We start from the raw sequence: 16720 nt of genomic DNA, 5'->3' as shown, positions 1-16720 counted from the left end.
CTGTAGAGAGGCGATGAGATCTCATCATCAACAGAGAGCTGTCCTGTCAATTGACCCCCAAGCTGTGACCCCAGGTGCTGCACAGGCCAGCCAAGCCTCAGCACAGAGCTCTGGTCCTGGAGCCGGCTGGTTCCAGCCCCATCTGTGTGCAGCCAGCACAAGCACACACAGCTGCCCCACCCCCGAGGGTCCTCCTGGCCCTTCCTTCTGTTTGTTTTGTGTGTTTCTATGGCAGAGCTTTTGACCAGTCGGTTATGGGGCAGGTTCCTACGTGGTTCACCGCGGGGTCTGGGAGAGAGGCAGCTGCGCATGATGTGAACCGGGCTCCAGAAGCTCGTGTCTGTGCCACTGAAAGAGGTCAGGAGGGCTTGTGATCAGTACCGAGCTCTATAAGCTGCCTAGAGAGCAAGCAGAGAAGGAGCCTGGGGTCAAGCAGTTGCAAGCCTTTCAATCAACACACCCACCTTACTCCTGTTGTCCTGCCCTCGCTTGCCATTGTCCACGGGCTCCGTGGTTGCCCGTCTGCCCTCCACACTCCTCCACCCGCTCTAGACTTACACTGGAATCTGTTTGCTGGCCCGTTTGATAACTTTCATGTTCTCAGTTGATTCTTCCAACACACATTTTATTAGCACCTATTCACTCAGACCCTGCGAGGCCTCAGCATGGTATGATGACTGAGAGCTCTCAAAGCTGGAAGCAGAGAGAGAGAGAGAAAAGGAAAATGATGATGGTAGAGCTGGGTAGTGCCGGCTGGATGAGATGAGAGCTGCCGGTCCGTACTGTCAGCCAGTACTTCATCAGGAGGGAGGCACCCAGGTCAGTGGTCTGGGGTCTGGGTAGCCATGAGGATCAAGGCACTTCAGAAAGAAGGAGATGGTGTTTGAGTGAACCCTGTGGGGTGATAGGAGGAAGCCAGGCGCAGAAGTAGGGTGGCTGTGGGGACCGCTCTGTGTGGCAGAGGGAGCAGGTTATGCAAAGGCAGGAATTTGGGTAGCTATGAGCAGGTCAGAGCTGCGTATTCAGAACGTGGCTAAAGGTGACCCTAGAAAGGAGAGTGGAGCAGTATCACGAAGACTTTGTATGTCCTGCAGAGGAGTTGGACTTTATCTAGAAATTAGTGTGAAGTCCCAAGGACTCAAAGCTGGGGGGTGACATGAATCTGATTCGGGTGTGGCCTCTGGATGCATCTCCCATCTGGCTCGAGTGCCTCACTGCCTGCCCCAGATTCTGCATCTTTCTTCCCATCAGGCTCATCTCTTCCAAGCTTTTAGGAGACTTTCTCTCAATTAGACTCTCTGTCCCTGGGAAATGCAGCCTCCTTCTTCTTCCACGTCCCCAGACCTCCAGGCACGTGGGACTGCCTGCCCCGTCCCCAGCTGGGTCTCCTGGGCTCCGCTGGCTGGGCTGCTCTGCTGTCCGGCGACTTCTGTCGGCCAAGTCTCCCTCTGACCTTGTCATTACCTCTTTGGCCCTGTTCTGCTCTGGGCTTTTTATAAATGACTTGGCCGAGATCTTTGAGAGCGCACTGATCTCATTTGGGCTCGCTGGGAAGATAGAATAATGATCCAGAAAGATCCCAGCAGACGGGGAGGAGGTGGAGAAGGGCTGTAGTCAGGGACTCGGGGAAGAGGTGTGGGCATCCGAGAGCTGTGGCGGAAAGCTGAAGCCCAAGTGAGCTGAGGCTTGAAGAATACTACAGGCTGTTGTTTTTCCTCTTTTACTGTTTATTATAAAAATTTTTCGAGCATGTAAGTAGAAAGAATATTATAATGAAAATTCGTATGCCTGCCACTCACGTTTAACAGTCATCAGTGTTTTGCCAAAGTCATTCCGTATAAACCACATGTCACTGATGGATCATAATGCTCCCTCCCAACTCTGAGAGAGGGCATTCCTTCACATGACCTCAGAGTCGTTATCAGACCTAACAAAATTAACAAGCATGCCCTCATACCGAAAACTCATTGGCTTACTAGGCTGATTTCACCATGATTGTGACGAGGAGACCAGACAGAGAGGTGTTAGATGTTTTGTGGGAGATTTTGAGCCTGCTCTCGGGCTGGAATTGGGTTATAAAATATTTAAGACTCCTTCCAGCTCTGTGATTCAGAGCAACCTGTATGTCCTAGACCCTATATCCTGTATGTACTATAAAATTGTTTCATTATTACTTTGTTCGAGTTTAAATTTAGAGTCTTTAGAGAAAAACCCCTTGGTGGACTGTGTTTATTGGATAAATGTAATAATGTATTTTTGCATGTGAATGGGTGTTAATTGGCTGTGTACTATAATGAAATGTGGTTTATAGTTTAACTTGGATCTCCAGGAATTATTTATGCTTATGAATCTAGAATTCATGCATTTTCAAGACACTAAGATGCATAAATTTATTCTTTTAGCTATAATACTTTTTTTTACCACTTGTTTCAATAATTTACATCTAGTTTGCAGTAATGTGATACCTTATTAATGGTGATCCTGTCAAATAAGGATCATTTTGGGGGAAGAGTAATATATCAGGATAGGCTAATACAAAACTATCCTCCAATTTAAGTGGCTCGCTACGTTAAAGTTTGATTTCCTTTAGTTCAGTGTAGGTCACTAAAGGGGCTGGAGGTGGGGGCTCTGCCCCAAGTGGTCATTCGGGGAGCTTTGCACTTTCCATCTTGTGTTGCTGCCACTTGTAGACTTGGGCTCCAAGGATGCTGCAGAATGGGAACTGCAGTTTTTTGTTAATGAGCCAGGGCGAAGTGGTATGGCCCACCCCTCAAAGGCAGGGAGGCCGGGAAACGCCGTTTAGCGTAGCATCGAGAGGGAAGATTAAACCAGTTTGGTGAGTCTGTAGCCTTATCTTTGCCTCGGAGCAGTAGAGGACCCCCGGTGCTGCTGCCTGCTACTTAGGCAGAGAGCTCCTGAGTTCCAGTGGAAAACTCCACTTGCCCTTCAGCTGGTCATGGGATCCAAATACCGTGAGGCCCCGTAAAGGGGCGTGCTGGGGAGTGAACCGTGGAGGCTGGGGAGCCAGGACGGAGCTTTCAGGCTTGTGTGATTAATGGGGAGGTTGTGGAAGGCTCCCACTAATCATTCTGATGGATGGAAACTCTAAGAGGCCCCAGGCATAGTAGTCCGGAAGGCAGAGCCCATTGTGCCTAAAAACAAATAAACAAATGTGGTTTGCTAGAGGGGGGCCATAGCTTACTGAGCTCCTGCAATTCTTTGAGGAAATAAATAAGAATACAGGTAAGATGCATGCCAATGGTTATTTAAAACGGACTCTCCCTGCAGGTCATTTGTAAGTTTCAGATGCAAACCAGCTCCGAAGTAGTGATGGGTGCTAGAAACCATTCATAGTCTTATTTAATCTTTTGTAAGCTTATCTGGTAAAAGAAAATGCAGTGAATGTTTCAAGTTTGCGGAAACACGGATCTTACAAGTTCGTGGAAAAAGACACTTTTTCCAAATACTCAAGTAGGAATCCAGTAGGAGTAAACTTCATGTAAATCATGTGGGTGGAGTGAGAAGAGGCAAGTGAGTGTCGCTGCTCAGCCAGGAGTCCATGGGGAGGACGCAGGGGTCCCAGCTAGAGGGGATAGGCATTTGGGGGCACTGCTTCCTGAAGAGAACGGCTTAAAGAACGTACTTAAAAACAAAAAAACAAAAAAGAAAGAAGGAAAAACCCACAGTAGTGTAGTGAAGTATTGCCTTGTGGTTTTGAGCCTGGCTCTGGGGCCAGACTGTCTGAGTTTGATTCTTGGCTCCTCTGCTTTCTAGCTATGGAACCGTAGGCGATGTATTTGGTCCCCCTACATCTGCAAAATGGGGCTAAAATTGTGCCTATGCTGTAGGGTTGTTAGGATTCAACACACCCTCGTATATGAAGTCCTTAACCCAGAGCCTGTTTTCTGCAGCCAGCCCCTGTGTGGCACTTAAGATGCTTGTATAGTGCCGGGCTCAGACTGTGCTCAGCATAGGCTAGCCGCTGTTGCTGGTATTATAATTATAATGTTTATAATATTAACAATTTAATAGAAATTGCAATTGAAACATCATTTGCCCTTGGTACAAAATATTATTTCCCTTTGCTTGAGAACATTGCGCACTCCAGGGCATCAAACATCAAGAAAGGCAGATCATGTAGGAAGTCCAGAGGAGAATTATTAAACCATCACGGGGTGGAAAACAGAGCTTTGTGCCAGCGGTCCACCAGCTTGGAACGGCAAGGGGATAGTATTTCTAGTAAGGGAAAAATCAACAGTTTGCTGAATCTGAGGCTACATGGACTGGGGAAGTGGCCCATGAGGAGCTGGCTCCCAGACTAGAGCTGAACTGTCAGCGCTCACAATCGGGAAACCTGTGGGGCTCCCGTGAGGCAGTGGGCGAGGAGACTTGGTTTGAGTAGGGCGTTAGAGACATGTACCGATGAAGTCCCGAGGAGCAAGGAGGCTGGCACTTTCTAGACATAGGCCTCTAACTTTGTGAGGTTGTCTAGACCTCAGCCGGCGTCCAGTGGAGCAGGGCGGAGTCTCAGGGTCTGATGTTGCGCACAGTGACAGCATCAAGCCAACGGCACTCCTGGACCTGGAGCTCTGGTCTTTGCCCTCCTTTTGCTGAATCCCTGGTCTGACCCAGAGAATGTTCTTGAGCCTGTTGGAGGCTGACCGCAGCCCGTGAGCAGCAGAGCCCTGCCTGGTGACTCACACATTCCTCGTTAGCACTCCTTTCGTGTCCCCTGGAACCTGTTGTAAACAGCCCTATGGCTTATGGAGACTGTCCTCCTAGGATGAAAGGGACGCAGGCCTGCCATCAAGGGGTTTACGATTGCCTGAAACTCAACAGCAGCCGCTGTAACCTCTGACCCCTCTGATCTCTGGGGTTTGGGACTTGAGTTTGCACAGTTAGCATGGGTGTCCTATTTGCTATTTCTTCTCTTGCTCCTTTGACATTCCTGGGTTTCGCTCACACAAGGGAGTGTTATTTTCCTTTTCGAATTGCACAGATAACGATGGGAAAGGAGCTCCTGTGTTCACGGGTGAAGTCGATTGCACCTACTTCTTCACGTGGGACACGGAGTATGCCTGTGTGAAAGAGAAGGAAGACCTCCTCTGCAGCGTCAGTGACGGGGAGAAGCGGTACGACCTGTCCGCTCTGGCCCGGCACTCAGGTGGGTCTCAGTCAGCGGGACGTTCTCTTGCCTCTTTCCCGGTGAATGCGTTTGGAGATGCTGTTGCGATTTTTTTTTTTAATTGTCAACTGATTGTATAGCAGCCTTTTCCCCCCTTCTCATGTGTCAACATGAATTATTAGAAATGACACTGAATTAGGAGGCAAAATATCTGACTTTCAGGTTGGCATTACCGTTTTCTGTTTGGGATACGTGGCTAATCTTATCATAATTTAGTAAAAACTGCCAAGTGCCAGGCCTGTGCTTTGTGATTAGAAACTTTTTTTAAAATTTAAACTCTTGCTGCCAAGAGAGTAGGTCTTAAAAGTTCTCGTCTCACACACAAATTTGTCACTGTGTGGCGACGGATGTTTACTAAACTAATTCTGGTAATCATTTTGTAGTGTAGCCATATGTCAAATCATTATAGTACACATAAAACTCATACAATGTATGTGTCACTTATATCTCAATAAAAAATATTTAAACTCTTACAATAGTGTTCAAGTAGGCAGTGTTCCTGCTTAAGCCGTGGGCTGCCAGGCCCAGAGGATTGAATACTTGCTGTGGAGGTTGGTGGGCTCAGTTCGTGCATTTGATCCCCTGCTTTCTCCTTTTGTCTCACGGCCTCTTCTCCCATCTCTAAAATGAGATCGGCATTCCCTGTTCAGCCTCAGATTCTTTTGTGAGGCTGAGAGGGGAGGATGGAAGTGGGAGCCCTTGGGACGTGCGTCGCAGTGTCGGTGTGAGGTGGGGCTGTCGCTGAGGTCTGGCTCACGGTGAGGACCTGCCCAGGGGAATGTATTCCTTACCAATAAGTGCTGGTTGAACCTTTGTTATGTGGAGTAGCCTGGCTAGGTGCTGAGGATACTGGCGCAAACCTGAGGGAGCCCAACTCTGCCCCGTGGGCCTCAGAACTCAGCGGGGGGGCAGAGAAGACTGAATAATGAGAACGGGGCTTCCAGCAGGGATAACCCAACCTAGTAGGGAAGTTTCTAGTTTCACCCTTTTAGCAGCCCTGGAATTAAGTATATATAGAAGCGCATTGTATCCATCAGTGGAGATAATGCCTAAGGCAGGGAGAATGACTTCCCTGAAGTCACAGAATTACCGCAGCCCTAGGAACGGTTGTGCCTGTGTTCTGAGTCCCGTCTGGTTGGGAAAATACAGTATTAGGAAGAGGAATTCCTCTCTGGAGCGTTGAGCGCTTTCCTCTGAACCCGGGCCCTCCGTTATAAATCCCGGATGAGTGAATGGCCTTGGAAGGCAGTTTGTGCTTCGGTCGTCTGGCCCCTTGGGGCTGTTGGGAATGACCCGTGGTTCAGTTCCGGTGGCTGTGTTTCCGCAGAGCGCAGAGAGCTCTCACCTCTGAGCAGAGGCTGGTTTGAGGACTGGGGTTGCCGCGTGCACTGCGTTTACTTGAGCCAAGTGCCTCCCTTCTCAGGCCCCAGTTTTCCTACAGTAAACCGAGTGGTGGTATTAGATCCTTTTATTCGGCAGTTTTTTTTTAAGCATCACTATGTACACGATACAACCTAGGGTCCTGTGGCAGCGAGCAGCGTGCCCCACACTCGGTCTGCTTGGCTGGGAGGGTGGTAGGATTCCCTTCACTGCACACGCCTTCTCGGTGGTCTGAGGAGGGTGCATTCCCGATGGTGTGATGTTCTGCCGGGCTGACCTCCTGATTTGCCGTTCGGTTTCTGAGTGTGTGCCTTGGGGCTTGGGAGAATGCTGCTGTTTAATTCTCTGCACCCCCTCCATTAAGCCTGCTCTTCTGAGGACGTGCTGGAAGTCACATAAATGCGAAGCCTCAGAATGTCGCTGGGCTTCTGTGCCTGCAGCCTGCCTGGGTCCAGAAACGTGAGTGCCTGAGGTCCAGCGGCCGCGTGCTTATGAGTGTGACCTTTGGGCTTTTACACCTTCGGCTTAATCACCGTTTATGGTGTGACTCACGGAGAAATAATCACTGCCTTTTGGCTAAAAGAAGCTTTTTTTTTTTTTTTGGTTACAGAACCGGAACAGAATTGGGAAGCCGTGGACGGCAGCCAGAGGGAAACCCAAAAGAGGCATTTCTTCCTTAATGTCTGCCACAGAGTGCTCCAGGAAGGCAAGGCCAGAGGCTGTCCCCAGGACGCGGCCGTGTGCTCCGTGGGTGAGTCTGAGCGTCCGGGGGTGGGGGGGGAGGTCTTCCTGAAGGCATGCGGACCTTATGCCGTGCCCACTTGGGAGGGAATGAGAAAATCTTCCTGGGGTTCATCTAAGCCCCTTTCTGGGTTCAGCATAGAACGGATGTTCAAGAAAGAAATCTGAGGATGCAAAGGCAGGGAACTGCGTGGTGCTCTCTGGACACTGTAGGACCTCCGGTCTCCTGCAGTGGCCAGAGCCTCTGACACCGGCTAACGCTGTGACTGGGAACAGAAGGAGCCGTGCTGGAAAATCCTCGATTACTCTTTTACTTTGTAACTTGAGGAATAACATTGCCAGTACTTGTATAAAACGGATTCTGATTTTTTTTTTTAAAAGTTTACTGCCTGGAATTGTCCAGAAGTTATGGCTTAGGGCGTGGACTCTCGTCCTGTAGCCTGCGTTGCACGGGGTTTGTACGTCTCAGTTTCCTTTTGTGGTGACTTCGCTGGTCCGGTGGCTGTCCTGCAGACTCCTCAGGTTGATAGCGATATTTAGCATGTTGGTTGTTGGTTGTCGCTTAAGATTCGCCTCAGAAACACAGGCTGTGAGAGTCGTTAGAATCTGTGACAAACATTAGGTCAGGACTTGTGAACCCAGGTTGGATATTAGGAATGTTCTCAGCCTTCAGAATGGGTGCTGTGTCCACGCATGTCCTTGGCTTTATTGAAGAAGGACTTGGGACAAAATTCCAGGATTTTATAGTAAAAAGCCACTGAACCAAGACTTAAGTGGTCACCTGCTTGACTTGTTGGCTAGGTTTAGTTAGTTTCTGCTTTGGTCACGGGACAAACTCTGGCCCCCGGCTGTGCTTTCAAAAGACCTTACATCTCAGGGAGCTGAGGCCCCCCAAATGGGGGAGCAGTATTACCTTATGGGATGGCGTGACGGATGTGCTTATCTTTCTGCCTCTCGTGCCCATGGAGGACGTTGTTTATTGTTCTTGCACTTTCCTACCAAGCCTGGAGGTGACCTGGGGGTCCTCCGTATAGCTGCCACCACCTGGTCAAACGTGTCACTCAAGGAAAACCCATTGACCAATCCAGGGCAGGCTGGGCAGGCCATAGAAGGGGCCACGGTGCACCTGCCGGGTTCCAGCTGATCTTTGTGCCTCTTTGCCTGCATCATTATTATTTTTAGTCACGTTTCTTCTGTTTTCCCCCTTTCTTTCTCTCTTCCAGATAAGAATGGAAGTAAAAATCTGGGCAAATTCATTTCTTCTCCCACAAAAGAGAAAGGAAATATTCAGCTCTCTTACTCAGATGGTGATGATTGTGGTCCTGACGAGAAAATAAAAACAAACATAACACTTGTGTGCAAGCCAGGTAAAAATTTTTAAAAAAGGAAAAAGATGAAATGTGTTCGTGGCTTTTGCCAGGGGTCATCATTTTCTCTGTTTCTCACGGCCACTGCCAAGATGATGAAGTAGAAGGGGGTGGTGCCAAGCATTTCAGGTTCCAGATGTTTTTAGTGGTGGTCAGTTGGATTTGGTCCCCGGTCCCCCACCCAAAATCAAACCAGAAATGGAGAAACCACATGGTGTCCGAGGGAGTCATATAATTTTCCAGATGAGTTACAGGGCTCCACGGGCTTCCTCTTCCTCGGGACTGATAGCGAGTGATTGTGTGGGCTGCTGAATTTCCTCCGAAGGGGGAAAGTCATAAAGGGTTTAAAAATGTTGTCCTTGATCTCACCATTGAACACAATGCTCCTCTTCACTGACCCTTATTTATAGGTTTACATTGTTTTCACAGGGTCAACATCTATTTGAGTTCACGTATTTTATGTTCCTCAAAACATATTTTGTAAATACTTGTCGACATTTCAGTCATATTTATAAATTTTAGGGACTTCCTGGTTGATAATGGCTTGGTTTTACTATTTTAAAACATTTCCCCCATTGTTGGATTGATTGCATGTTTCCAGTCGGTAATTGTGCTGTTACCTATACTCTCTCCACCTTCTGTTGAAATATTTCCTTTGGATAAATTCCCAGCTAGGGGATAAGGTCAAGGGTTAGGACTATTACTTTTTTTTTTTTTGAGGAAGATTAGCCCTGAGATAACATCCGCCACCAGTCTTCCTCTTTTTGCTGAGGAAGACTGGCCCTGAACCAACATCCGTGCCCGTCTTCCTCTACTTTATATGTGGGACGCCTGCCACAGCATGGCTTGATGAGCAGTGTGTAGGTCCGCACCCAGGATCTGAACTGGCGAATCCTGGGCCGCCGAAGCAGAACATGTGAACTTAACCGCTGTGCCACCGGGCCAGCCCCAGGACTCTTTTTTTTTTTTTAATTGTGGTAAAATAGAATATAAAATTTTCCACTTTTAAGAAACTGTAGTAAGATACGTAGAACATGAAATTCACCATTTTAACTCTTTTTCAGTGTACACCTCAGTGGCATTAAGTACATTTATATTGTTGTGCAACCGTGACCACCATCTGTCTCCAGGACTTTTTCATCATCCCGGATTGAAATGCTGTGCCCACGGCACACTCCCCCACCTCTCCCCCAGCCCCTGGAACCACCCTTCTTTCTGCCTCTGAGTCTGACCACTGCAGGAACCTCGAATAAGTGGAATCACACAGTATTTGTAGGACTATTTTTAGAATAAGGGAAGATTTCCAGGAACGATTAGCGATAGCTCTTTCTTCCCCCTTGACAGGTGATCTGGAAAGTGCTCCGGTGCTGAGATCTTCTGCTGAGAACGGTTGCCTCTACGAGTTTGAGTGGCACACAGCCGCTGCGTGCGTGCTGTCTAAGACGGAGGGAGACAACTGCACCGTCTTTGACTCCCAGGCAGGTGTGTGTCCCAGCAGCAAATTGCTGGTTTTGTGTCCCCTGGAACTGCTTAGGTTTTTGGTTTTTTTCTTCAATATTTTTTATGAGTCTTTTAGAGAGAACCTGCTTTAGAATTATATTGATACTGTTTGACCAAAATTCTGAAAATCTGATGTTTGGGGCTTATTTGAGATAATGAACAGCCTGTCTTCAATTTATGGTTGGGGTAGGTCTGCTGGATGCAAAAACCTGAGGGTCACAAGAAAATAAATCATGTTGGGAAAAAAGGCTTTTTGCCTGAGTTTCTGGCCAAGAAACCCACCCGAGAGAGACTTTTCAAGAAGTCATCGTATTGTGGTCATCCTGCTTGGAACTCGCTGGTTGTTTATCCAGCCAGCGATTATGGGCTTTGAATGGGTTTTTAAGTAAACGCAGTAAAATGGGAATGGTGGTGGTGAGTCCGTCTCTGAGGGAAGCGTGAGTAATTGTGGTTCTGGGGCCAACGGGAAAGGCGTCTTTTCTGCCTTTTTGTGTCTCCCTGCCTTTGGGCACTTTCTGGAAGAATCTTTACTGGTGTCACCCCCTTTTCCTTGTGGTCTGACTGACCTTCCATCCTTGGACTGTTTCCACTCTTCCTTAGGGTTTTCTTTTGATTTGTCACCTCTCACAAAGAAAAACGGCGACTACAAAGTTGAAACAGAGAAGTACGACTTTTACATAAATGTTTGTGGTGCGGTGTCCACGGCCTCCTGTCAGCCGACCGCGGGAGCATGCCAGGTGGCCAAAAGGCAAGTCACGGTTTTCAGTTGTGGGTTTGTCCTTTGTATCTTGTGCTGACAGATACTTCATTCAGGAATAAGCGTGTTCCCTTTTAACATCATTGTTTTGCAAGGAGCATTTAAACGCCAAGAGACCTGGCTTAAAAACCGGAGGATGCTGGGAGGTTAATTCCCAGAGAAGGAGCAGGGCACACCCTTGGAAAAGAAGAGTGGATTTACCTAAGGCCCTACGTCTGCGTCCTTTGCACTTCTGAGTTGTTAGCTATTTGTGTAAATGTTTCTCTGTTCGGTGCAGTGTTTGTTCAAAGGAAGTCAGTTGCACCTTAAACCCACTGTTCTGAGAATGGATTTGGGACTGGTGTGGAGTAGGGCTGTCCCCTCACCCCCACTGCAGTTGGGAATCCTAACTCAGGAGCAAGGTGATCTGCAGCCCTGGGACCTGGTCATTGTCCCTCCCCCACCCCTCCTTGGCCCGTCCCTGAATGTCACAGCATTGCAGCGCGTCTGGTCTTGGCATCTTTTCTGAGAGACATTTGTTTGTTTATTCCAGTGATAAGAAGTCTTGGAACTTGGGACTGAGTAACGCTAAGCTTTCCTATTACGATGGAATGATCCAGTTGAACTACAGGGATGGGACGCCTTATAACAACGAAAAGCACACACCAAGAGCTACACTGATCACCTTTCTGTGTGACCGAGATGCAGGAATCGGTGTCCCTGAGTATCAGGTGGGAATGGCCATGTGCACACGTGTGCGCCTTGCACTGACCAGGGCAAAGAGGGAGGGAACATCAGTTTTGTAAAGGCAGGGAAAAGAGAAAGGGGTTATGGCTCGGCTCATGGCTTTGCTAAGTGAGACAAGGTTCTAACCACTGGGTGTTGGCTGGGGGTGCACCGTTGGTCAGGTCCTCTGGCTCCCCAAGGCTTATCCAGGAGCCATCGTGGGCCCTTGATTTAGAAGCAGAGCTTTGATTAATGTGGTTCCCCAGCCACATCAGCATCTCCTGTGATTTGAAGTACTCCTTTCTGATTGGCCAGGGTCCACAGGCGGTATTCATCTTCTGAGCTGACTATTCAAGGGGCCATACACCTCAGTGATAGCCCACAGCCCTGTTGGTTTGTGGTAGAAAACACACAAAAGCAGCAAAAATCATCCCTCATTCCCACTTAACAGAGGGATTGATATCCGTCTAGATTTCCATCTTGAATTATTACAGCACGGTCTTCCTTTTAATAAAACGAAAGGAGGTGGACAAAGTCAACTTCCTTTCATAGCGTTTTTATTTACAAAAAGTGCCCCTGTCGTCCTTCTAACGCTGGCTTTGCCTATCGTTTCCCTTGGTCTTTGCCGTCCCTCCCATTTCTCACCACACCGTGTGATTAGGAAGAGGATAACTCGACCTACAACTTCCGGTGGTATACCAGTTACGCCTGCCCCGAGGAGCCGCTGGAGTGCGTGGTGACCGACCCGTCCACGCTGGAGCAGTACGATCTCTCCAGGTGAGGCGGGGGTCCTCTTGTGCTGAGGTTGTTCAGGTTTTGCTGGTAAGCATGTAACTGAGCCAGTGATAGGGAGTCATGCTAGTTCTGGGGTGCAGGACCGAGACAGGGAGTCTTAAGCAGAATGGATTCAAATAATGGTCTGCTGGCCTTTGCGATGTCAGCCAGCCTTTGCCACAGCAAAGGTTCAGTCTTTAGCTGCATCGTCTGAAACGATGCTTGTCGTTACCGTGGTGGGGGAGCCATTGACGCCTGTCAATATAGAGGTGGGAGAGCCGTTCGAGGTCTGCTGAACACCGAGTTTAGTGAAGGTTAAGTGCACTCGTGGGCGTCATGAGTCATGGTGAGCCGGCTGCTGCAGTTTGGTTGGTAGGGTGTGTTTCATTGTACGTTTCTCTGCTTAGAAATGAACTGTCAGACTGAAATCTGTGAGCATGAAAGGCATCCCTTTTGCTTTGAAATTTTAGTCTAGCAAAGTCGGAAGGCAGTCTCGGAGGGAACTGGTATGCCATGGACAACGCAGGCGAACGCAGCACGTGGAGGAAATATTACATAAACGTGTGTCGGCCCCTGAAGCCGGTGCCTGGCTGCGATCGATACGCGTCGGCTTGCCAGATGAGATATGACAACCGTCAAGTGAGTCTGTCTCCCCCGGTCGTCTCCTCCTCCTTCCTGAGCACGTGACTCAGTGGGTGGAGGGGGTTATTTTGGGGCTCCGAGATTGAAGTAGGCCTGGCTGCTGCAGAGAAGCCCTCAGTGTAAGCTCATCTGCCCCAATAGATGAAATCGTACTTGATTCAGTGTTCTGATTTAAAACTTAAAAAAATGCCTTGGTGCTGATGACCTTTAGTCACAGGATGGGGCAGAGGAAGCTCCCAGCGGTGTGTCTAGCCTGAATTCAGAAGCATCTTTGAGTGGTCAGCAGACACCTGTAAAGAATAGTTTTTGCTTCCGAAAGCTCTTGCTTCTGGCTAATTAGGGGGGGAACTGGCTTGGGAGAGTTGCTGTGGGTGAGCTAGAGCCACGAGTTGGCTTTCAGTTGGGCACCAAGCTGCGTTTCATCATCCCATCGCGTGCACTTATGCCAGAACCTTGGTGTGTTTGCTTGTGCTCCATGTACGTGGTGAATCCTAAAATAAAGATGTATGTGTGTGTGTGTCTTTAAAAATAACGCATCAGTGCCACAACTTAGAAGGACCCACAACTAAAAATACACAACTATGTACTGGGGGGTTTTGGGGAGGTAAAAAAAAAGTAGCACGTCAGGAATGTGCTTTTCCTGGCATATGTAACGGGGTGGCTTGGGGTGTTTTAAAGGAAGCTGGTGAGTGAACCTGAGTGGTTAAGAGTTAGGTTCCCTGTTTTGTGTATGGGTGCATGTGTGTGTGTGTTGTTTGTTGTAGCAGATGCCTCAAAATACAGTCAATCCTCATTTTTCATGGGTTCTGCATTTACGAATTCACCTACTCTTTGGCGTTTATTTGTAACCCCAAATCAGTACTCGCAGTGCTTTCAGTCATTTGTGGACGTGCGCAGAGCCGCCTGACATGGATGTTCCCCGTTGAGGTGGAAAGAGGCGATGCTCTGCATTCTTGACTCAGCTCCGCTTACTGAGATGACCAGAGGATGGGCACTGGAGGGGGCAGAGCCGTGCTCCTGGCTCCAGGCGCGGTGGACAGGGTTGGAGTCCCATCTTTGGCGCCTGTTGTTAACGAGGTGGCCTTGGACAAGTCGCTCAGCGCATCTGAACCTCGTTTTCCATTTTGTTAAATAGAGAAAGTAGAATCTACCAGCTTGAGTTGTCTTTAGGATTTAAGATCATAAGCTGTGTGAAATATGCGTATATATGGGTACATATTTCCCTGAGGAATGAGGTTCATTGTTTCCTAACGGAGTGTTCGGGGCAACATTGTAGACCGCAGCTGCCACGAGTAAACGAGAATCCACAGTATCTGTGAAGAAGTCAGTTGGTTTCTCTTGAGAAGGAAAGCCTGATGGACATGTTCGTTTGCAGGGTACGTTTTCTGAGGCCGTCTCCATCAGTAACTTGGGAGTTGCAAAGACAGGCCCCACGGTGGAGGACAGCGGCAGCCTCCTTTTGGAGTATGTGAACGGCTCCGTTTGCACCACCAGTGACGGGAGACGGACCAACTACACCACCAGGATCCATCTCGTCTGTTCCCGGGGCAGCCTGGTAAGGCGCTGGGGGGTGGGGTGGAGGAGTTAGCTTGCTCTTCATCCTGCTTCAGGTCAGCCTGTGAGAGAACGTGGGGAGGCAGGGAGGGAGCCTGGCAGTGGTGCTTTGATGGCTGTGGTTTCTGAAGTGTGAGCCTCATCTCGCTGCTGGAAGGCGACACATGCTGTGTGGTGTTCTGAAGACTTGAGTTTTCGCTCTGAGTTGTACACACACCCACCTGCCTGTTAGTTCTTGCGAGCTGGTGATCTGAGGATCATGGTGGCGGAACTAGTCTTAGAGATGGTTTGTTTCAAACCCCAAAGTTCCCAGATGAGGAAACGGAGGCTTCGTGCAGCTCAGGCCCGGGGACGAACAGTGAGGGACATGTGCGTGATTCAGTGGCAAAGCAGGAATGCCGAATTAACGCTGGGAAATGGAGAAGGTGCTGGAGGTTTCTTTTGACCCTGAGTCCTTAGCCAGGGCAGAATAGAAGAGAAAACTGCAAATAAAAGTACTTTGGGGTCATTCTGTATGATCCCAATTGCTTTTTAAAAAAATGGGTAAAAAAAAAAGTTTTACCATTTTAATCACTTTTTGGTACAGTTTAGCCGCAGCATTAAGTACATCCACAATGTTGTGCACCCGTCACTGGTATGCATTTCCAGGACTTTGTCATCCCAAACCCAATCCCTTTTTTCCCTGGAATTTTATGTTTATACCTAAGGTATGTGTTTTTTGAATAATTGCTAAAGTGGTAGATAAGTGCAGAGTGGAGATAACTGGAATCTGTGTTTATTATCCAATTATTTAAAAGTACACTTTTTAAGAGTCTGTTACAGCTTCCTCTAGCTTCATTGAAATGACCTAGCAAAATGCATTCACTCCTCTCAGCGGTCCGGTGGCCTTTTGTCACGTACATGCTGGTCGTCTTGCAGACCCTAAGTTCTCTTTGTTGTTTGCCAAGACAGAATTTTTTCCAAGAGATAATTTCTTTACAGTTCAAGAAGGTCTCTCTGATAAGAATAAGAAATTACCAGCTGGCTGAGCCTGGGTGGGTCTGTGTTGTGCAAGGAAGGGTTTATAAGGCTGTAAACATGCACTTCTGGATTAGTCTGAGCTTGGGTTCCCGTTTTCTTCCCACAGTCTCAGGAAGGAATCCTAGTTGCCCAGCCCGGCCCTCGCCGCCTCCTGGGTGCGTCTGGGCACGTCTGGGTGCGTCTGGGCACGTCTGGGCACGTCTGTGTGTTCCCTCCTTGGAGCCTGGCCCCTGGGCCTCCCCTTCCCCTCTCTGGTTCTTGTTGCTGTGGAGATCCTGGACAATTCCAGGAAGTTTGCCTGGAGCCTTAGTTTTTCAGCTTTCCTGTAACACCTCGTTTGGACAGTGTTTTTCAGTTTTCAGGGCATTTTCACAGTGCCACTGTGTCTCTTGGTGCTGGTGCAGGGGCTGCTCCGTTACCGTGGGCCCGGCAGATACTCATTGAATAAAGAAGGTCACGTCCATGGAGGGTTCTGTACGTCACAGAACTCTTCACGGTTAGAGCTGTTACTCTGAACATCCGTGTTGTGAAGCAGAAGGGTCAGATGTGTTGATTTTGCTGTTGCAGATGCTGAGGCTGAGAGGGTGGGGGACCTCCAGGTCAGAGGGCGCCTGATGGGTAAGGTGTGGTCTTGGGGTCAGATGAGGGGTCGGTCACCTGTGAGCCTGGACAGATGGCTTCACTTCTCTGTCCCTCAGTTTCCTCATCTGGTTCCGGATGGTGGGTAATTATGGCACCTGGCTCAGGGGTCAATGTGAGGTTCAGTTGAGAACGCTAATAAAACTCTCAGTGCAGGGCCTGGTGTGTGATAAACACCCCTGACACGGAGCTGCCCCTACTGCTTGAGGTGGTGCTCTCACAGGAGGGAGGGTGGCTCATGTTGTGGGCACTTTTTATAGAAACACACCCGGAAAATCACACAGATGATGAATCACTGACAGCTGGATGGATTTTCACAAATTGAACAGACCCGTGTAACCAGACCCCACATCCAGAAACAGAACACTAGCGGCACCCAGAAGCGCCTCTCTGCCCCCTGCTGGTCACTTCTCAACCCCGTCCTGATCTCTGATCACACAGATCAATTTTGCCTAC

At 48.8% G+C, this 16720-nt stretch overlaps 1 protein-coding gene across 1 annotated transcript in view; it reads left to right on the top strand.

Moving 5' to 3' along the window:
• The window catches only part of IGF2R (insulin like growth factor 2 receptor), a 115552-nt gene that overhangs the window by 46725 nt on the left and 52107 nt on the right, over positions 1 to 16720 (top strand). Inside the window, exons 11-19 of the mRNA XM_046669771.1 lie at positions 5000 to 5164; positions 7176 to 7316; positions 8530 to 8673; positions 10018 to 10155; positions 10774 to 10921; positions 11463 to 11640; positions 12297 to 12412; positions 12880 to 13048; positions 14427 to 14606. Coding sequence (XP_046525727.1) covers positions 5000 to 5164; positions 7176 to 7316; positions 8530 to 8673; positions 10018 to 10155; positions 10774 to 10921; positions 11463 to 11640; positions 12297 to 12412; positions 12880 to 13048; positions 14427 to 14606 — 1379 coding nt within the window. The remainder of the gene's footprint in view (positions 1 to 4999; positions 5165 to 7175; positions 7317 to 8529; positions 8674 to 10017; positions 10156 to 10773; positions 10922 to 11462; positions 11641 to 12296; positions 12413 to 12879; positions 13049 to 14426; positions 14607 to 16720) is intronic.

Source organism: Equus quagga, chromosome 8 (assembly GCF_021613505.1).
Source record: "Equus quagga isolate Etosha38 chromosome 8, UCLA_HA_Equagga_1.0, whole genome shotgun sequence".
Lineage (NCBI taxonomy): Eukaryota > Metazoa > Chordata > Mammalia > Perissodactyla > Equidae > Equus > Equus quagga.
The sequence above is the reverse complement of the archived record's forward strand: the minus strand, read 5'-3'. Positions and strand labels throughout refer to the sequence as shown.